Source organism: Natrix helvetica (assembly GCF_964273705.1).
Source record: "Natrix helvetica genome assembly, chromosome: Z".
NCBI classification, from domain to species: Eukaryota; Metazoa; Chordata; class Lepidosauria; order Squamata; family Natricidae; genus Natrix; species Natrix helvetica.
The window spans coordinates 57,301,645-57,324,589 of record NC_138554.1 but is presented as its reverse complement, the minus strand read 5'-3'; the positions used below and the strand labels follow the sequence as shown (position 1 = coordinate 57,324,589).

The following is a 22,945-nucleotide window of genomic DNA, read 5'->3' as shown; positions in this document are numbered from 1 at the left end:
AGATTGGATAACTATTTATTTGAAATGGTATAGGGCTTCCTGCCTGAGCAGGAGGTTGAACTAGAAAACCTCCAAGGTCTCTTCCAACTCTATTATTCTGAATAAGCCCCAGCTTCCTATGGAATCTATCTGGAACCCTCTGTTGCCATCAGTGGACCAATGAAATAAGTTCTGTCACCCTGCAGTGGGGAATAATACACCCAAAAAAATCTCTTGGTTATCAGGGCATGATTTGACCATGACATGGGAACCACAGACAGTTCTTCCAAGTTCTGATCAATTGGCACTGCTCCAAACTGAAAACAGGTAGTGACCAATGTCCCATACTGGCTCTGGGATGACCTGGGTTACACTCATGGCTGTCATGGTGGTAAATAGCCTCAGAACCATACACAGAGAAGACAGATAAAATTGCTCTCAGAAATGTTGTCAAGGAGCCCGGGCAGGGAGATCATCTTGCAGCAGAGAGTCTATAACAGTAGCCACAATCTCAACTGATGTCTAGAGAGCAATTTAAACTCACACGAAGTAACTTTTGGGACAACACCTCTGAAAGCTATGAGGGACACTTCTCTTTTGCCTCAGAAGGAGCAAAGAAGTAACTAACTCTAAAATAGAATTGAACAAGGACTAATTGAGCATGTAGAACAGCACAAAACCAATAAAATAAGGTTGTCTGCATTGAAGTTTGTTCCAAAGACAAAGCATAACCATTACAAGTTGCCACTACTGCAATATCAAATATAAGCACCTGCTCACTACAAGAAACAAACCAATAATAAATCACACAGATGTTGTCATAACTGAAAGCCAAAGAATGCACCATCAAAATGGAAGATCAGGCTAGAAAATAAGATTAGCAAGGTGAGATCAGTTGCAAATTACAGTAGCTAGAAAAGATGAAAAAAGAAGTGAAGAACAAGACCACCAAATAATGCCTAATCAAGAAATACCATTTAGAAACAAGGAAGATTAAGGAAGCACTGGAAATCATAAAGCAGCAAATGACAGCAATAGCCAAGAAGATAGAAGATATAAAGATTTGGATTTCTAAGTATAGGTAGAATCTCCAATTTCATATAGCTTTCATCAAGGAAGGTGATCAAAGATATTTGCTTTCTTCAATAAAGGATGGATTATCAGCTTTCTTACCCGAGACTGTTGATGATTCCTGTAGTAGTCATTCACATTAAAATCATCCAGATCTACAGTGAGTGTCTGTTTACAGAGTTCACAGGTTTTCACTGCACCAAGATCAGCACCTAATCAACACAAATATTATTTGTAAGATATATTTACTGGAGATTAAATAGTTTAATATACTCTCTAATTATACCACATATTTGATCAGTTCATAACTGTATTTACAATTTTGTAGTCACAATCCCATTATAGAATTAGTATTTTGTTTACTGATGTTAACATATTGATATCCATTTTATAGCCTACAAGACATTTATTTATTTATAAAATTTACTTTACCACACAGTAACTCTCAGAAGCTGAAACATGCTTGAAATATAAAGATAATATTGGTGTGTGCCTTCAAATGATTGGGGCTAATTGGATAGGTCCCTCCTGTTTTCTTGGTAAGATTTTGGAACTGATTTGTCATTGTCTGCTTTCTAGACTGCGAAAACGACTGATCCAAGTCACTCAGATGGCTTTATGCCCAAGCTGGGACTAGAACTCTTGGTCTCCCAATTTTTAGTCTAATGTCTTAACCATTACACTCAATTAGGTCTTACCTATATTTATAGGGAAATATAATGTGTCTGAGGCAATTTATTGCACATTTTGAGTATGTATAGAAAGTTGTTTAGTAGTATCCTAATATGAGAAGTCTGAAACAGGTACCTGCAAACCTCATTTTTCTTTTTACTAGCAGTTTTCCAAGAAAACAACATGAAAAATAAATAAGATAGAAATTTGCTGAAGAAAAACAAAATGACCAACAATAAAAAGGGTTCCAGTTAACTGTTCAAATGTGTGCAGAACAATGCAGCTACTGCAGCAGTAAAATAAAACACATACACAAAAAAGGAGGGAATGGGGACATATATCTAGTCATGCAAAAATGGAGGTGAGAATCCTATCTAAAGATCATCTCAGCTATATAGGTTTCTGGTAATAATTCTGAGCATATGTAAAGTCCATATTTGTGACACACAGACACCACAATGGATAAGCTTCTATAAAAACCTGAAAGCTTCTACCTTTCCTTAATATGTTCATATATCTGTGAAGTACAAGAAATATATAGACAGAGGAACTACATTATTAGTAAAAATCCAAAAAATAGGGATAATAAGTAAATTAGTAAATATTATCAAAAAAGTAGGCATTTCTGCTTCTTTGAGAAGTACTTCCATTCTCTTATCCATGGATTATAGATTTTATTTATTTATATACACATATCCTTCTATAACAGGAGCGGGTTGCTGCCAGCATTACTGCCGGTTCAGTGCACATGCAATTTTGCACGTGTCCTCGCTTTGCTTGCACGTGCGTCTGAAGCACACTCCATGTGTGTATGCAGTTGACCATAAATAGGTCTGCACATATGCAAAATGTTAAAAAATGGGGGAGGGCTTAAATATGTGCAATTAAAATTGTTTTGCGCATGCGCAGAACTGAAAAATAAGATGGCGCTAATGGCGCCACACGGGAAACTGGTTCAAGGATTTATTTATTTATTTATTTATTTATTTATTTATTTACTGCGCTTCTAGACCGCCCCCTCTCCCAAAAGGGACTCGGGGTGGTGTACAGTCCATGTAAAGAATACATCACAATATAATAAATAGGTAAAGTTAAATATGGAGGAGGTTAAAAAGAGAGTTAAAAGAACTGTACAATTAAACAGTATATATAAATATAATTTTAAAACCCCTAGAAATATCACACAAATTAAATTAAAAGCAATTCCCCTAAAATAACCAGTTGATAATATGTCTACCAGGAGGTAACAGTTATAATTATAATTATGCCAGGCCTGCTAGTCAGAACAGGTGAGTCTTCAATTTTTGTCGGAAGGAGCGGAAGTCAGTGGTGGTTCTAATGTCGGGGGGGAGGTCATTCCAGAGGGTTGGGAGGGCCCTACTCCTTGGTGTCGCCCGCTGGCATTGCCTAGTGGACGGCACCAGGAGAAGCCCCTCCCTGTGAGAGCGAATTGGCCGCAGGGATGTGTGTGGAAGGATGCGATCCCGCAAGTAACTAGGTCCTGTGCCATGGAGCGCTTTAAAGATGGTAATCAAAATCTTGAAACGCACCCGAAAAACCACAGGCAGCCAGTGCAGCTCGCGCAGGAGAGGTGTTACGTGGGAGTACCTAGTACTCCCCATCACAGCCCGCGCGGCTGCGTTCTGGACTAACTGCAGTCTTCGGGCGCGTCCCAAGGGCAGCCCCATGTAGAGAGCGTTGCAGTAGTCCAGGCGGGACGTCACCAGTGCATGAGTGACCGTGCGCAGGGCATCCCGGTCCAGTAGGGGGCGCAATTGGCGCACCAGGCGAGCCTGGTGGAATGCCCCCCTTGCCACGGCTGCCACATGGTCATCCATTGACAGCCGGGCATCAAGGAGGACGCCCAAATTGCGCGCCCGTTCCACAGGGGGCAATTGTTCGCCCCCTATGGCCAGCGATGGAATCAGCTGGCTGAACCGAGGTGCCGGTAGCCACAGCCACTCAGTCTTGGAGGGGTTGAGTTTGAGTCTGTTGTCCCCCATCCAGACCCCGACGGCTTCCAAACACCGGGACATCACTTCGACAGCCTCGTTGGGGTGGTTTGGGGTTGAAATGTACAGCTGGGTATCATCAGCGTACAGATGATACTCAACCCCAAAACCACGGATGATCTCACCCAGTGGCTTCACATATGCGTTGAACAGGAGAGGCGAGAGGACCAACCCCTGTGGCACCCCACAAGTGAGTGGCCTCAGGGTCGACCTCTGCCCCCGTCAACACACATTGCGTCCGGTCGGAGAGGTAGGAGCCGAACCACCGCAAAACGGTACCTCCGACTCCCATCCCCTCCAGCCGGCGCAATAGGATACCATGGTCGATGGTATCAAAAGCCGCTGAGAGGTCTAATAGGACCAGGATAGAGGAACAACCTCTATCTCTGGCCCTCCAGAGATCATCGACCAACGCGACCAAGGCTGTCTCTGTGCTGTGCCCGGGTCGGAAGCCGGACTGGCGTGGGTCTAGATAATCGGATTCGTCAAGATGTCGTGGATATTGCTGCGCCACCACATTCTCAACAACCTTCGCTAGAAAGGGAAGGTTGGAGACTGGACGATAATTAGCTAGCTCCATTGGGTCGAGTGAAGGCCTCTTAAGTAAGGGCCTCACCACCGCCTCCTTCAAGGCAGTTGGTAAGGATCCCTCACCCAATGAGGCGTTCACCAGGCCCAGAAGCCAGCCTCGAGTCACCTCCCAAGTTGCCAGTACCAGCCAGGAGGGACACGGGTCCATTAAACATGTGGTGGGTCGCAGCCGTCCACGCAATCTGTCCAAATCCTCGGGGGCAACAGAATCAAACTCCTCCCAGAATGGTCTCACAAGACTCACTGTTGAGGGCCCGTCCGGTCCACTGAAGGGATCTGAGCGACTTTGTCCTGCAGATATTCCCCAAACTCCTCTGCTCTGCCCTGCAAGGGCGCCCCCGCGTCCTCTGCGATAAGAGGGAGCGGGTCACCCTAAACAGGGCGGCAGGGCGGTTATCAGCGGACGCAATAAGAGCGGCACAATATCTACGTTTGGCCGCTCTCAATGCCACAAGGTAGGTCCGTAAATAGGCTCTTACCTGTGTTCGATCAGATTCGGAGCGTGAGGACCTCCACCTGCTCTCTAGACGTCTCCTATGGCGCTTCATCACCCTCAACTCCTCGGTATACCAAGGAGCTCAGGTGAGTCGCTGCCGCAGGAGAGGTCGCAAAGGCGCAACCCGGTCTAAGGCCCCAGCCGCCGCCCTATTCCAGGCGGCTACTAGATCCTCCGACCGAGCGCGGGTCAGGGCTACAGGTAATGGCCCAAGCTCCGTCTGGAACCTATCCGGCTCCATCAGGTGCTTGGGGCGGTACCAGCTTGGACAGTCTGGTCCTGCCTCCTCGCGGTGGGGGGTAGCGCCAGGGAAGTCCAGCCGGAGACATGAGTGATCTGACCATGACAGGGGTGTAACAACTAAATCCCCTATTCCCAGATCACTCGTCCACTGCTCAGATACAAAAACAAGGTCCAGTGTGTGGCCACCTTCATGTGTGGGGCCCTGAATTAATTGGGTCAGGTCCATGGCTGTCATGGAAGCCATGAACTCCCGAGCCACCTCAGATGCTGCTCCCGTTGACGGCAGGTTGAAATCCCCCATAAACAAAAGCTTGGGGATCTCAACCGCAGTCTCCGAGATCAGCTCGAGGAGCTCGGGCAGGGCCGCTGATGTATAGCGAGGAGCCAAGTATACGATCAGCAAACCCCACGGCCCCATTTCACACCAAGGGACTCACACCCGGGTATCTGAGGAACAGTGAACTCCCTCGGCTCTAGACCTTCCCGTATAACTACCGCCACCCCACCACCCTTACCCAGGGCCCGAGGCTGATGGAATGCACGGAAACCCGGTGGGCACATTTCCACGAGGGGTAAACCACCCTCGTGGCCCAACCAGGTCTCCGTTATCCCTGCAAGGTCCAGCTCCCCCTCAGAGATCAACTCATTAATGAGGGGGGCCTTGTTGGTCACGGACCTTGCATTGCAAAGCATCAGCCGCAGGCCCTGGCTCTGTAGTTCCTGGCCACCTAGGTTGCAGGGGTTGGTACAAACGACCGGGCGTAGCCAGCAGCCACGGTCTCCCAACCGACCTTGTGATCTTCTCTTGTCCTCGCATCCCCCCTCCCCGCGACCGTTGTAATAAAACAACCCTCTGTTGGAATAACTTGTTCCTTCTCCCCCCCCACCCCGCTCACTTCCTTCCTGGACTCACCTGTTCGTCTGGCACTGGCTCCTCTCCCGGCCTGGTTAACCCACCCACCCCTCCCTGGAACCCCCTAATAACAATACAAAACATTTAGATAAAAAGCCCCTCAGCTTCCGTTTCTTCCACCTCTCGGGGTTCACAAACCCGTCATCAAGGCAGGCCCTTGAGAGAGCCAAGGGCCATACCTGCGAGAGAGGGGCCTCCCGCAGGCGGAGTAGGTCTAACCTCGAATAGATAATTAAAAGCCCAGTGGGATCAGGGTGCTGGTGAGAAAAGTTGATAGATGGTGGGTTAGAGTCTTAATAGGAGGTAGGAGGCGTTAATGTACTTGGATGAAAAAAGGGGGGGAGGGGAATGATCGAATATCCCCTAGTTGTGTAAAATGGCAGAGATGACCAGAAGGTGGGAGACTGTTCAAGGTGGTTCCAAAGGAGTGTGGGTTCCTTAATGGGTGGGGGGGCAATCTTGGCCTAGTTGTTCTTGGCCTAGGTGACTGTTCAGGCCTATCCATGACCCTGAAACAGGGCCTCCAGAGGCCGCAGATGTCCCAGCCCCCCCCCCCAGCCGTTGTCTTGTGCCTTCGCCCTCACTCCTGGTTCCCATCCGGAACACCCGGTGGGCACGGTAGGCCTGGGTTGCTGCTGGTTCCAGTGACCCAGGCCATCAAACCACTACACTGGTCTATAACATATATCCCTCTAATTTAAGGGCCATTTATCCATCCATTTCGGGTTTCTTTTCTTTATGGAAACACACACATGTCCTTGCTACATAGAAGACTTTTTGATGTCATAATTTCATATAAAGTTCTAGCACTGCTCCTACAAGCCAGTAAGTATAGCTTATTTACTTGCTTATTCAAGGACAATAATTTGGGCAAACATTTATAACAGAGCATTGTGAGCTTGCTCTTGATTTCTAAAAATGAAAGAAGATCTTCCTAAGATGATCTCTAGGATTTCTGGGAAATTGGAGGAATGGATGCAGAGTTCTCTGCTGTGCACTTGTTTATTTTTGCTGTGAAGAAAATAATATAAAGGAAGAGAACAATCACATATAAGAATATTGCAGAGTGCTGGGAAATTGGGTGAATAGAAGTTAGATTGCAGATGCCAAAAACTGCAGATATTAAAAAAAATAGATTACTGGGGAATTTAGATAATTTATTTATCAAGTGTGGTAATGTGAAATCATGCATTATAAGGTCCATTAATTAATTTTGTAAATTGATGTAAGAAATCACAGTGTGGTCTAAAATTCAGAATATCTTCCTTCAGTGACGTGCGGTGAAGTTTATAGCTTGTGAGGCAGCAATTTTTGTAGACTTGTGGACTTCAACTCCCAGAATTCCACAGTCAGGCATGCTCAGTTGTGACCTGCCACCCTCCATCCTGGGATTCGGCCACGGCACCGCCTGCCAGAGCTGCGCGGAATCCGGGGCGCACTTGTCGGGCGAGGGCAGCGCAGGTGGGGAGCGGACGGAGTGGAGGAAGCCTCTCCCCCCCCACTTCCCACGCCCAAAAGAACAAAAGGAACCTCTGCCGCCGCCCAGGCAAACTGGCCGGCCTCTCTCGCGGCGGCTCTCAGGTGCCGAGCATGGGAGTCACTGGAGGAGCTGGCGGGGGCTGCAAGCACCGCAGGCTGGACTGGAGCCTCGAGTCTAGGGCAGCGAGTCATTCGATAGGAAACTTGCCTCTTGGAAGGAATGACTCGGCTTGGCTCCTGCTTTGTCTCTCCTGCCTCTTCGCTTCTCCGTTCGGTCGTTGGGTGGCAGATCGAAAGCGGGAGCCAAGCTGGGTCATTCCTCCCAAAAGGCAAGTTTCCCATCGAATGACTCGCTGCCCTGATGATGAGAGGTTAGGCTGTGCCTCACTTGCCTCATCTGACTGCACGTCACTGTTTCCTTTCAGATAAATACAATAGATATGATTAAGACACATTAAGCTAAACAATGGAAAGTGTGTGCACCAAAAATAATTAGTTGACGTGCTTTAAGTAGACTTACTTAAGCATGTACATTGAACTTAACCTGCAGTCTAAGTTTGGACTAACCAATCAATAAAAAATAAAATCAAAATATCTGTAGCTAATCCGTATCTAGTTAAGATTAGCCACAAATTATTATAATGATATATTGTTACAATATATTGAAAATGTTTACGTAGAATTTTTTAAATATGTGTGTAAGTCTAATACATACCTCACATATTCTTGCTTGTTTTTCTTTAGTTTTAATACACATATGACCCACACATATATACATATACATAGGCGTACACTGTGTGCACAATTATTAGTCAAGCTGTATTTTGGAGGATTAATTTTATTATTGAATAACTACAGTGCTTTCAATCAATCCAGAATGTTAATAAACCTCACACCTGGATATTTAAGAAAGTAAAAGAGAACTTTCCTAGGAGAATATCTCTGTGTGTACAATTATTGGGAAAATATTAGTGTGCAGAATTATTATGCAACTAAATCAAAAATGAATTTTTTCCCATCTCACTAATTTATTGTCATCTATTAAAGTGGGAATAATAAACCAACAACTCAAAATTTACAAACAATTCTGACAGTTCAAAAAAAATCAGTGACAGTTTCAATAACAGACATACCGGTAAGCCTTCCATTCATTGAGTCTGTCACTTTTTGTATTTGTTGACAATGTTTAGAGAGGTGAACTACCATATTTTTTGGAGTATAAGTTGTACCTTTTTCCCTCAAAAAAGAGGCTGAAAATCTGGGTGCGTCTTATACACTGAATACAGCATTTTTTGCCTCCCGAAATCCCGCTCCTTTCACCAAAATGGCTTTGCATAGACTTTAGGAAGTTTTCAGAGACCTCCTGGGGGCTGGGGAGGGCAAAAATTAGCAAAAAATGGACCGTTTTTTACCAATTTTACCCTTCCCCCAGCCCCCAGGAGAACTCTATAAGCTTCCTAGAGGCTATCCATGCCCCCTTTTTTTTACAAAAAATGGGCAGTTTTTTGCTCATTTTTGCCCTCCCCCCCCAGAGCATTCTGCAAGCCCCCTAAAGGCTATTCATGCCTTTTTTTGGAATAAAAACGGACCCATTTTCGTGAAAAAACAGGCTGTTTTGGGGAGGTTTGCAGAGTGCACAAACTTTTTTTAAAAAACAAAACCTTTAACAAAACCTTGGTGCGTCTTATACTCTGAAAAATATGGTATTTCCCTTCACCAAAAATTTCCTGTTTAAGAACCTGTAACCATACCTGATTTTATTTTAGCCTTTAGCCATGACTTTAGACATTCCTCATGGACAAATCGAAGACTTCCTCCACATCCACAAGGTTCTAGCAAAGGATTGGTTACAGATCCTCCTGCAATTTGGCATATCCTACACTGATCTCCCTCCTCTTCAGGGTCCTCTGCCAGGAGACTAGAAATACAAGGAATTTTTCAATGTTGCAAAATTTGAATCCAAAGATCTGGAAGAATGGCATTTAAAAGTCCATACCTACAATAGGTTGGAGAATTATCAAAATCAAGGAGCAGTGAGAAGAAGCAATTAATTTCTTACTTTTCAATTTTCTCTTACATGCGGAATATACTCAATTTAATTATAATACAAAATTACAAAAGGAATAAGTGTCTCTTTTTTGGGGCTTCAATGAAATTAGCAGACAACTTTGTTTCTCAAAAACTACAGAATTAAAGGGTCAGATATACCAAACTTAATTATTACAAAACCAAATGAACAGTATAGAATAGGGGGTATCTGGCTCAACAGCAGTGGCTGTGAGAGAGATCTAGAAGTCTTAGTGGACAACCATTTAAATATGAGTCAGCAATTTGCTGCAGCTTCCAAAATAGCCAGACCTAAGCTGCATCAACAGAGGGGTAATACCAAAGTCACATGAAATGCTAGTACCACTTTGTATTGCACTGATAAGATCACATTTGGAATACTGCGTTGAGTTTTGGTTACCACAATGCGAAAAACATGTTGAGACTCTAGAAAGAATGCAGAGAAGAGCAACAAAGATGATTAGGGAGGCTAAAACACATGATGAACAGTCTAATGAAGAAAAGGATTATGGATGAGATGATAGCAGTTTCAATATTTGAGGGGCTGTTAAAGAGAAGAGGGGGAATCAAATTATTCTTCAAAGCAACTTTATTCTCCAAATAAAGAAAAAAAAACCCCACATGTATGAAACTTATCAAGGAGAAATCCAACCTGGACTTAAGGAGAAATTTCCTGTCAATGAAAACAATTAATCAGTGGAGCAGTTTGTCTCCAGAAGTTGTGAGTGCTCCATCAATGGAGGTTTTCAAGAAGCAACTGGACAGCCATTTGTCTGGAATAGTAAGGTCTGTTGCTTGACCAGGGATTGATTTACTCCAACTCTGTTATTTTGCATTCTGTAAGTTTTGTTTAATTATATTTAGAAATTAACTTAACAATTAAAGAACATATTTGTAGATCATGGTTGAAATGAGGAATTCTTGGTGCCCTCTGATAATGACATTGATATCTGCACTATCACTGATGATGTTACCTAGTTTGGATAATGAAACATCTGCAAGAAAACTATCAAGCTCAAAGAGCACCAAGGTAACTTGATTTTTATTCAAATTCTACTTAAGTTTGGAAAGTTATAATATTGGAGCCTCTGAAGAATTTAAAACCCTGCTAGAGAGCAGCAGAATTTTTTCTCCTTTATTTCTTCATCATGGAAAGAAAAATTTAAAGCCCTCCCCCCCCCCCATTTCAATATGATATCTGAAAAAAAGTTCAATTTAAAAGAAAAAAATCATTTATTTTCAAATTTGCCAACTTTGGGCAACACTTCAGAGAAAGAAATGAATATCTGGGCATAACACAGGTTAATAAATATGTTGTGCAGTTAATGGAAATTGCTTCAGACTAATTGCATACTAAGTTCTTTCCAGAAAAAGTAGAACTCTTATGACAAGGTTCACCAACTGGTGGTCCATGAGAAAATTTTGGTGGCCTGCAAAAAAAGTATTTGCATTCTTATATTGCCCTAAATCAGGGGTGCTCAAACTATGCCCCCTGGGATGGATACGTGCAATGAACCTTTGTGTTTCTGCAGAGAGTCTCCCCCTTTGGGGTCTTTTTGTGCGGGTTGGAGGGGGGAATAATTCCAACTTGGGGTCTGCTTCAGCAAAGCCTGGAGGGAAGCGCCGTTGGTGGTGAAGAGTCGGAGCGCCTTGTTCCAGTGGGACTGCTTCAGTGGTGGGTTGCAGGCGGTATGCCCCGGTACGGGTGTACCAGAGCCAGCCCGGAGCACCAGATACCGTTTTGGTACAGTGCTCTGGAGGGCCCACCTGCCCTCCTGAGCTCCTTACCGGTGTTTAAAGGTGCAGACAGTGCTTGCGCGATGCTCTTCGGAGCAGCTGGAGCGTCGCAGTGCATTATGGAGCATCACGGAGGTGCTTGAACGCATGAGGATGCTGCCGGTACGGTTGGAACGGGATTTGCAACAACCCACTGGACTACATCATGACCTGGAACTGGATGACCATCTCAGCTCACTGAGTCTCCAGGCGCCAGTACCTAACCTTGCACTTCTGCAGGTCTTCCCTCTGCTTGGAAAGCCTCTGCTTGTAGTCCTCAGTAGGTGCTTCTGCTAAGCCTCCTTCTTGGTCAGATCCAATTTGAACTGAGCCAGCTGTTTTGCCAACTGTTTCTCATGATGGCTGCTTAGCTCCAACAACTGCTTCTTGGAGTTGTTGGAGGAGCCTGGGAGGGCAGGCAAGGTGTGGCTGGGAGAGGAGGGGGGAGTAGAGGATGGTGAGGCGCCCCTTGAAGTGAGTGACATCAAGTTGGCCAGTCACATGATCACCTAGGCATGCCCACCCAACCGGTCATTAGACAGATCATATTAGTGGTCTGCGGAATTTAAAATTATGAATTTAGTGGTCCCTGAGATGTGAAGGGTTGTGATCCCTGCTTTAGAAAGAGGTCCATGAAACACAGTCTACTCTTTAATAAATCAGGTTGTCTTTTAAAAAAATATTACATATTATTGATGTATTGACAGTTAGAACAATTAATCAGTGGAACAGCTTGCCTCCAGAAGTTGTGAATGCCCCAACACTGGAAGTCTTTAAGAAGATGTTGGATAGCTATTTGTCTGAAATGGTATAGGGCAGCGATGGCGAACCTTTTTTGGCTTGCGTGCGATAAGGGGGGGAGCACAGGGAGGTCATGTGCAGGTGTGCTGCATGCACCCCCCATTTTCTGCATGCTTTTTTCGCCGTCCCATGCTCCAGAGGCTTTATAGGAGCCTGGGGAGGGCAAAAACAGTCTCTCCCCCGAAGACCCTACGGAGGCTTCAGGGACCTTCAGGAGGCTTTCCTGAGGCCTCCGGAGGGCTAAAAAGGACCCTATGAGCAAACTGGAAGTCACTTCCGGTTTGCTTGTAGGGTCGGTTTAAGGCCTCCGGAGGCTTCAGGGACCTTCAGGAGGCTGCCCTGAAGCCTCCAGAGGACTAAAAAGGACCCTACAAGCAAACCAGAAGTCTGTTCCCGAACTTCCGGTTTGGCCATAGGGCCGTTTTTTTGTGCTCCGAAGGCTTCAGCGAAGCTCCTGAAGCCTCTGGAGGGCCTCGGGGGGGAGGGGCTCTTTTCACCCTCCCCAGGCTCCTATAAAGCCTCTGGAGCCTGGGGAGGGCGAAAAATAGTTTTAAAAAAGACTGAACTCAGATGGACAGCGTGAGCATGCACGCTGGCCAGCTGATAGGGCAATGCCTTGCGTGCCCTGAGAAATGGCTCCGTGTGCCACCTGTGGCACGTGTGCCATAGGTTCGCCATCCCAGGAAGGGGGTTGGACTAGAAGACCTCCAAGGTCCCTTCCAACTTTGCTATTGTATTATTGTACATCTAAATATATAAATTATTTTATAATGATTTTCTTCTTATTGAAATTAGGACAGAATAGAGCTCCATAAATAAATGTTTCTATTTAGAAAATAGATGGAATTCGAATTTAGTTGTTTATTTTTAATTAATTATAAAATTATCTCCTCCTTTTTTAAAATATAAAACTTCTTTGGTTTCTAGTTTTGCTTCTTACCTATAAAAGAACCCAGATATTTTGTGAAAATATCAGTCATTTGGATTTAATTGTTAATTAAATGTTAATTGCTAAATAGTTTTGATTAAAAGATTGCATGTTCATAAGAAATATAAGAAAAACCTTGCTACATTAAATGAAAGGTCCATGTGGGGGACAAATAACATTCTACCTTACACACGAGCATATTAGAGCAGAAAAACTAAACTGCCTGAGGACCAGGAGGGGTAGGAGACAGATAACAAAAAACAAGTTGTAAAGGGAAAGACTATATGGGCACAATAGCAGATACTATTTATTTTTAAATTTTTATTCCATATATTAGACTTTATATTGCTTCTGTAAAGGTCATGTTCTAATTTATATTGCTTTTTAAGTCCTATGCATCCTTTTCAGAAAATATATAATCTTGTGGACTTTGGAGTCCAGTGCGGACTGTACCTGGGCATGCCAATCAAGAATATTTTGTTGCAACTTTCTCCAAATGTTTTGGTTCCTTACTTAAGAGAGCACATTTCCCATAACAGCCCATCTACTTCAGATTATTATACCGTGATCAGCTAGATGCTTTTAAAAAAAACTTTATTAATATGATCAAAATATAATAGTTTTCATTATTGCTTCCTAGGAACTGGTATTCACTGCACCCATCTATGACTATGGAAGGAGGCAGTCAGGAATATTACCCACAGATAGTCTAAATTTTTAAAATATCTACAATTTTGTTCATCTGTGATAATTGAGAAATGGAAAAAGAATAATGGTGCTACATATAATCCCATTAATAAAATGGGATTGGCATGGCTTGAGAACTGACAGAGAAAATAAAAGCAAGCCAGCCAACCCAACCAACCAAAAAACTCAGGTTAGTCAGCTAAAGTTCTTATCTTGTCCCTGCTCCGGCTTTGCCATTCTGCTTGAAAAAGAGTTTCTGGAATTCAAATTCTTCCACACTACTTTAGAATTTGGTATTGACAAATTATTAACAGTTATGCATTCTGGCATTAACTTCAAAAGCAGCATGACTGCATGATCACTTTTGGTGTAACAGACAAAAATTTGACAATCCCTTGTCAATGATTAAAAAATTATTACGCATTACAAAGGGATTTTAAATATGAAGGACTTTAAAATTAAATTGTATTATAATACAGAACAAAAAATGCTTGCCAAATTCCAGAATTATTTAAAGCAATAGAAATAGCACTTAGACTTACATACCGCTTCACAATGCTTTATAGCCCTCTCAAAGCAGTTTACAGAGTCCGTGTATTTGTATTTGTATTTATTAGTTTGTCAAACATGTACAAGATAGCAGATATAAATATAAACATGGATATAAACAAAAGAAATGAATACAAATACCGCAGGCAAAGGCATATTGCCCCCAACAATCTGGGTTCTCATTTTACCGACTTCGGAAGGATGGAAGGCTGAGTCAACCTTGAGCCTGATGAAATTGGAACTGCCAAATTGCAGTCAGCTGGCAGTCAGCAGAAGTAACCTGCAGTACTGCATTCTAACCGTTGCGCCACTGTGGCTCTTAAATTTTGTTATTTACATTCATCAGCAATCTGGTTTAAAAAGTTCACTCTATTTTAGAAAAATTAGTTGCCCATTATTTACAGATAGTATGCTGAGAATAGTTTTTAAAGAGCTTCTCATTTATGATTTGTTTTTTCCCAATCTGTTTTTGAAAACCGATGTTAGATTTCTAATGAAATTCACATGGTTCAGCTCAGTTTTACTTTTAAAAATGGAAAGGTGCTAGAGGCAAATGGTCACTTTAGTGACACTGGCAAAGGCATCGATTCATACTACATGAGAAAAGGCAATAGTAAATCACTTTTGTATTTTTACAAAGAAAATCATATGGACAGAATATATAAAATGCCTGACGATATAATGCTATATGCTGGGTCCCTCACATTGGATGGCACTCAATTTGCTACTCAGGAACAGCTGAGGATCTTTCAGAGTACTAATGGTGCTTATTATGTGGTTAGATTTAATCTTTGGGACATCAACTTTCCATTCAGAAAAAGAAAATCTGTACCTGCAAAGACAGAACTACAGCAGGAATATGGACTCTAAGAAGCACTCAACATGGTGAAAGATGAATGAGTACAAATTGACGTCTTAGGCAGTAGTGAATCGAGATAGATTGGGATTGGACTTTTTCATTTAGGTTACACTGTTTTACTCAGGACATGAAAAACAAAAAAGTGTTTCTTTTATAATTAGAAAAGGTATAGGAAGAGCAGTACTTTATTACAATGCAATCAATGGCAGAATAATGTTGATTAGCCATTGTGACCAACCCTTTAGTCATTCAAGTTTATGCTCCAACCATCAATGCAGAAAAAGAGGAGTTTGATTAGTTTTATGGTGTTCAGGTTGAAATCAATAGACTATGCAAGCAAGCGGTGCTGCTTATGATTAGAGACTGGAATGCCAAAATTGGAAATATGAAAGAGAAAAATGTAGTTCAATTGTATGGCATAGAAAACCAAAATCAATTTTTGCCATGCCAACTATTTCTTCATAGCTAACATTATCTTCAAACGATCAAAATAATACATCTATACATGCATATCACCTAATGGAAAAACATAAAGGTGATGGAGAAGTTCAATTATAGTATCAAAGATATGACCAGATGCTGATTGTGGAAATTATGAACTGTTCACGTGCAGTTTCAAGTTAAGCTAACAAAGAAGAAGAAGAAAGCCAGTCATTTTCCACAATATTATCTTGAGCATTTAACCCATCATTTTCAGAGAGATCATCAGGAACTGCTTTGAAGTCAAAAGACAGAAAGTGTGTGGTTATCCTGAACATTTGCCTCCTTCCTACACTCAATTCAAGACTGCAGTCTCTTATCTTTGCCCCCTCTCTAGAATAATGATTTAAAATTTAAAATAATGATCGGGGGGGCACAGGGAGCCTTGTAGGGGCCCCTGCCGAGGGGGCAGTTTAGCGGGGGGTCCCCTGTGTCGGCGGCAGCCGGGGGGGCTCCCTGCATCGCCCTAGGCACCAGGAGGCAAAAGGGGAGGCGCTTTTCTGCGCTTTCGCGTCAAGGCAGCTGGGCAAGATTGACGATTTGAAGGCTGCAGCTGCAATGCGGTGAGGTGGAAATCCCCCCCGTTCCCTTTCTTGACTGAAGGGGGAAAAAAAAGACTGTCAGCTTTTTAGAAAAACTTTCAACCCGTTCCTGGGAAGTGTGACTGGAGGGAGGGGGATTTCCCCCCCCCCCTTGGATAAGCGGCTCTAAACTGCTCTCCGCCCCCAGAGGAGGAGGGGGGGTGAGCTCTGGAATGAAGTCACGCTCATAGATTTTTTCTACTGTAATTGTGAAAATGAGATGATGATCTGACTTTTTGAAAACTTTGAAAACTTTTGGTTTGTTGCCTTCTGATCCTGGAGCTGGCAAGGCAAGATGGCACACTTCCGTTGTCTTCATGTACTTTGAAATTTGACTCCACCCACAGAAACCGCTGGCATCTTGTCTTTGTCTCCGTGACACTCAGAGATATCTCTTGATACACTTTATCCTGGACTTGGAACAATGGACTTTACTGCTTGGATTAGGCTTTAGAAAAGGTCTTTATTTGTCTGGGCTGCCTGCCTCGTGATCTCTCTCGGCTATCCACTTTTACAATTGTTTCTTCCCTGTGTTGACACAGACATTTTTGAGCTCTTCTTACTACAATGCCACCAAAAAGACCACCACCGGGGAAACCGGGTTTTGCTGGCTCTGCCCCAGCATCTTCAGCGTCCAGCCCCAGCGGACAACAGACACTAACGTCTTTGCTCCAGCCTAAGCCCCTTGAGGTGGACCTAACCCAACAGATGTTCCAACAGCTCTTAAAGGGGCAGGAGGACTTGAAAAATCAACTGAAAGAAATGAATGAACAGCTCAGAGAGAACCAAAACCGAACGGCTCAAAATTCACAGAGATTGGAACTTTTGGGGGAGGGGATGGCTGAGATGAGGGGGGAGGTGAGAGGGGTCCAGAGAGGAAATCAAGAACTTGAGAACCACCAGATAAAAATGGAATTTGAAAGGATGTCTTTTTTCCTTAGATTTCAAAATGTAATTGAGGCTGATGATGAAGACTTGAGGGACATTATGACAAAATTATTGGCTGAATACATCAAAACAGACAGACAACAGTTGGGATGGGATATTGACCTGGTCTATAGAGTAAATTCAGCATATGCCAGAACACATAACGTTCCAAGAGAGGTTCACATCAAATTTCTCAGAAAGACTACAAGAGATGAGATTCTGAGTGCACAAAGGGGGCAAGTATTAAAATACAAGGATAGAGAAATAGCCATTCTGAAACAAATCCCAAAGAAAGTTAGAGATAAAAGAAAAAATTATTCGCTTCTAGCGAAGAAATTATACCAGAAAGGGGTGTGGTTTCGGTGGCTTCTGCCAGAAGGTATATTAATATTCTGGGAGGACACTAGAGTTAGAATTAACACAACTATGAAGGCTGAGGCCTTCATGGAAAAAAACAAAGTCCTCCTGGATAAAGCTGATGACACTACACGGGATATACAGGACACGGGAGGTGCTGGAGCCTTGCTGGTGGGGGGAGAAGAGGCAACATCGAGAAAACTTAGATCACAAAAATGAACTAGAAAATCTGCCTGATATAAAATGATTGAAATCATTTGAAGATAAAAGGTTAAAATATGCTGACAAAATATTATTAAGTAGTAACAATTTAATGTATTAATAAATGAAAGTTATGAGAATGGGGGGGAGGGCCATTTCCTGCATAATGTAACTGTCAAAATTTGTACTTTATCCACCATCCCTTTCCCTGATTATTTTTTGTAAAAACCAATAAAAAATTTGTTTGAAAAAAAAATGTATTAGTTCAGTTCTCACTTGAGGCACAAATGCCCAGGCTCAGTTTATCCTATTTTGAATATATTATGCAACGGCCTAACTCTTTTTTTTTAATAAAAGTTTTTTTATTTTTTATTTTCAAAACACAACACATCCTTCTTTACATACTGTAGAAAGTGTATCAGTTGGTTACAAAAAGGTGCATCTATTCCACAGTCAACAAACATAATTCATATTAACTCAAGTATTTTAACTCAGATATTTATACATGTTATCATCATCATACCTCCATTTTCATTTGACTATAATTGTTTAAACAACCTTCATCATAAAATATACCAAGATTTAATACATAACCACATACTGGCATTTCATTTACTATTTCTAAAATCCTCCAATAACACTCAATCCTTATGTCCTATTCTAGCTAAACATCTATAATATTTAATAACAAAGTTTTCTAATCTTTTTTTCCAAATCACTGTTTACAATTTACATCCCATTTCCTTATGTTGTATCCATACCTATATATACGTTGTTATCATTATCCCTCCTTTATTTAATTATATCCTGTATCATAACATTTCCTCCCTAATAATCAAGACGTAACTGTATCTTACTTAGTTCTTTTTTATTAACCTTTATATATAATCCAAAAGAATTTCTAATCTTTCTTTCATGCATACCATTCCATATTCATATCCCATTATTGCTTATCATAACACTACACATTGTACACATTATCATTATCAATTATTTATTTAACTATATCTATTGTCACTAATTTTCACTAAGTTTAACTAGTTTTAAATTATACTCTTCCATTTATCAACCTGTATCTTTCCAATAGCAAAACAGTCTGATATCTTCTGCCATTTGTGGTGTCAGTCCTCTAATCATCGCCTTAATCAACTTTGTATGGACTCCTCTTAGCAACTCTTTGCTTATAAAATCTCTCATGTAATTTTGATGCCCTTCTTCTGTTTTCCTTAATCAGCTAATCTTTGATTGTCGGTAGTGTTATCAATGATATTGCTAATAAAGTCTCTCTCTTTAAATCCATAAATTCTTTTGTTTTTTCTTCTTCTGTATCTATAAATGAAGGAGTAGATTTCCCCTCCATTTAATTCCTCTTTCAGTATTCCATTCTTTCCATTTTCAGAAACAAACCAATCACCATAAATATCAGCAATTTTAATTTCTTTATATTCATTTTCCTCTTTGATTTTTAAGATTTTAACCACCACTTTTTCCATTTGATGAACATCTTCAACTTCTTCATTATATTTTGCTGTTAGATGCACTGTCTTCCAACTTCTTCTCTATCCTCTCACATGTATTTGATAATTTCTGTATTTCTGAGAATATCTTTTGCAGACTTAAAACTTCTTTCTGCTGTTGAAATTGTGCCATTATCTTCAGCTAACAAACCCTGCTGCTCTAGCTTAGAAGGTTTTAACAAGATTAAGCATAGATTCACAATAACATTTCATTTTCACCTTTCTCTTGTTAAAAATATACTTCAAAGGAATATTGTGTGCTTTTCTTCTTATCACTCTCTATAAACAAGCAGTGAGACCTTGTAGTGCTAAGCCAGGATGATCAGTGAAAAAAAAAGTGTTTCGTTTCTAATACACAAACTCCAGCCTCCGAGTAGCAGTGTTATTGTTGCAATGTTGCAATTTTCTTTGTTTCTTTTTGTATCTTTTTTGTATTTCAAGTTTTAAAAAGTCCGATTCTTAAATGAGTTAAAAAAACACCCACAGTAATGAAAGAGGAGAACTTTAGTCCATAGGTTAAAAGAAAGAAAAAAATAGAAGGAAGAAAACATAATATATTCATTTTAAAAGGCTTGCATAAATTCCATCCATGAAGATAGCATTTAAAAAGTAAGATAACCCACTGTCCAAAACCATTCCAAATTTAATTCCGCCACTTATTTCTTCTGTTCTTCAATTTAAATTAATTTTAAGTTTTTTATAGGCAGTCACTTTTAAAACAGTAAAAATTCCTCATCAGCTGGAAACACTTTCTCTTTCCGTATCCTTCCGTTTTGGAGCTGCCCCAACTTCATCAGCCTAATGGCTGGATTTTTTGTCACCGGCTTGAAGAACTTCTCTTGGAACAATCAGGGACTTTGCGATGTCCCTGAGATCAACAAGACGTATTCTTCCTGTTCACCATCTCTGTAGGACGGTTTAGGTCCGTTTGGACCACCCAGCAGCAAAAGTATCGACTGCGATCTCAGAGCATTGAGATCACACATCGTCTCGTCGTGACTTCAGCTCCTCCTCCAACAACGGCCTAACTCTCTTGGGAACACTCTAATGTGGAGAAAGTTAGAACAAAATAACATAACCAGTAGCTAGGAGGATGGATTCAGTTGCAATGCTCTCATCACTATTGTACCTTGTTACAATGGTGATGAGTGCTTTGTCAGAAGATGTGAAACATCAGATTAGAGATGGATCATTATGGAGAAAATCTACCCATGTGGAACAGCTGAAAACAACCTGTTAACACAATCAATAAATAAAAACATTCTATGGATTACACATTTTAAGACCTCTGTACAAAAAAGCCTTAAGGAGGTGAAGGAAGAGAGTATCCATTATTTCCCAAACTCCAGTAAATTGAATGATGCCAGAATGATTATTCAAATATTGCACATTACAACATTTGAATCATTGCATCATTTGTGTAATAATACTCCTACCTAATGTTGCATATTACAAAATAATATTTTGTTGTATGCAAAGTTCATTGCAGCAAGGTTTGGAAAATATAGAGTTTATTATATATGAATCTAGAAATGTTTCACCAAATCTGATCAGTTATACAGAATATCCTATTTCTCCACATTAGAGTTTACAGTTTAAACTCTGGAATTGAAAAATGATGGTAGCATGAAATAGCTTAAAATAGTTCTAGATCAAAGGTAATAGATTACTCTTTATATTTTAGCCTACACTAAACAAAATATATAAGTATCAATGTTCCCTCACCTACTAGTTTTTACTCACCTCTCTTGCAACTTTTTTAGCTTCTCAGGGTCTGTTTCAGCTTTATTAATCTCTTTGGTATTTATTGAATTACAAGAAGTAGTATTGCTTATATAGTTGCTTTGATTTCGCAAATCAGATACTGTCAGGAAAATTGGAACTTGATCAGGTAAAGGACCAGTCATGTGAAGATGTGCTGTGAAGTTTGTCCGAAAAAGAGATGGAGGAGAAGAATCTGTGGATGATGAAGAACTGTGGGAATTCAGAAAGTTATCTTCATCATGAGAAGCAATGCTTGGAGATATGCTACTTAGACCATTGCTTATACTGTCCTCAAGCAGATTGCTATCATCAAAGTGGCTGACTGTGGGTGACGAAGATTGGCAACTTTCAGCACCTGAAAAGGAATCCCTGATTCTTATGGGAGATAGTTGTCTGCGAGCAGTTAACCTTGGATTTCCATTTGGTTCTGTGATTTGCACGGGACCCGTTGCAACATCCACACTGCCTGCCATGTCACTTCTGTTTGCAGTTTGTATTAAGGTACTTGGGATATTAAGTGTAGAACGCATAGAAGGTCTTTGCACTGTTGATCTAGCAGAAATAAAACCAGCATAACATCTTTGATTGCTCTCAAAACTCTGTCTTTCTCTGCCACGCGCATTGCTCCCTTGCCAGTCTTCAGGAGAATTTAAGTTACCAGGAGCCTCAACAGCTGCTGTACTTCCTGCTTGTGGGATTTTTGTATTACATTCCAAATGCTCACTTTCATTTTTATGAGCCTCTTCCAAAAGGTTTTCTTCAAGAGAATAAGATTTTTTTTGATCTCTTACTTTTCTTTGTCCTAATGAATGTGGTTCAATAGCTGAGTCCACTATTACATCATGTTGTCGTAAAAATCTATGGGAAAATTCAGTTCTACTTCCATCACTCCCAACTCCAGTTTCACAATTATGTTGTTCCACTTGTGTTAAAGATATCGTACTACCTCTACTTTGATCAAGAAGAGGAGGTTTGTTAAGATCAACTGAAAAATGTTCTTGCTCTAAGTTATCGTTTTTGGTGTCTTCATTTATTCCAACAGATGCTTCTACATTTGAGCCTAGTGCTGTGTAAAAATCATCTTCTTTGGACTTCAAAGGGGTATTTCTAATGGGTGGAAGATTTGAATTACTTGATTCATTTGATAAAGAAGAATTATTAGCAGTCTGAATAGAAGAATCCACTGAATTAGCCAAGGGCTGCTGTGCTACTGTAAGAATATTTCCTTTCTTAAGATCATGGTCTAGGTGTTTACTATTTATGTTTAATTTAGAGGACTGGAATATGTTCTTTTTTTCTTGGGTTTTTTTCTTTGTCTTCTCAATAGGACCATTTTTTTGTCCTGTGATATTTTGTGTTTCTGTATTGAAGAGAAAATTAGCTTTTATAATTTATTTGTCTATAGCCAATTTCCTGAATATCAAATATAATGATTCAACAATGATGGAAAAAGCATTCATTTTCTATGTAATAGAAATGCAAGCTTTATAAATTGATGAATAAATAAATAAATGTTAAGTTTTTCGATCCACAAATTATTTATAGTAAAAAAAAATTTAATTGTTGTTTCATTTTTGAGATATTTTGACAAATGCAGTGAGAGAATAGGCCTATCTGCACTTACTTATCTCATACTAATGCTGGCTTAATTTTAAGCTGGTTTAAGAAAATGCAGCCAGACTTTTGCTTTAGCAATAAGATATTGAAGGTACTCAGTGCAAAAAGTGGGTTGCCATATGCTGGGGCCTACATTTTTCTGTTCCAGGAATGGCCAATTGCTTTCCTTCTGTGCATGGATCTTTTGAAAATATATATTTTCATATTATGTTTCTTTCTCTATAACTTGAGCGCGCGCGCACACACACACACGTGTGTAAAGTTGAATTTACATATATAAGGATAAAACAGATACATTTATATGACAAATACATATACAGACAGAACAAGCAGTTTTAAAATAAAGAAATGCTTCTTTCCATCCAGTACTCTAATCCC

The 22,945-nt window shown here is 41.0% G+C and overlaps 1 protein-coding gene across 1 annotated transcript in view; it reads right to left on the bottom strand.

Moving 5' to 3' along the window:
* Nucleotides 1-22,945, bottom strand: part of MARCHF10 (membrane associated ring-CH-type finger 10) — a 98,486-nt gene that overhangs the window by 19,055 nt on the left and 56,486 nt on the right. Inside the window, exons 7-9 of the mRNA XM_081971250.1 lie at nucleotides 20,930-22,310; nucleotides 9,208-9,374; nucleotides 1,153-1,262 (exon numbers count right to left, since the gene is read on the bottom strand). Of these exons, the coding sequence (XP_081827376.1) occupies nucleotides 1,153-1,262; nucleotides 9,208-9,374; nucleotides 20,930-22,310 (1,658 nt within the window). The remainder of the gene's footprint in view (nucleotides 1-1,152; nucleotides 1,263-9,207; nucleotides 9,375-20,929; nucleotides 22,311-22,945) is intronic.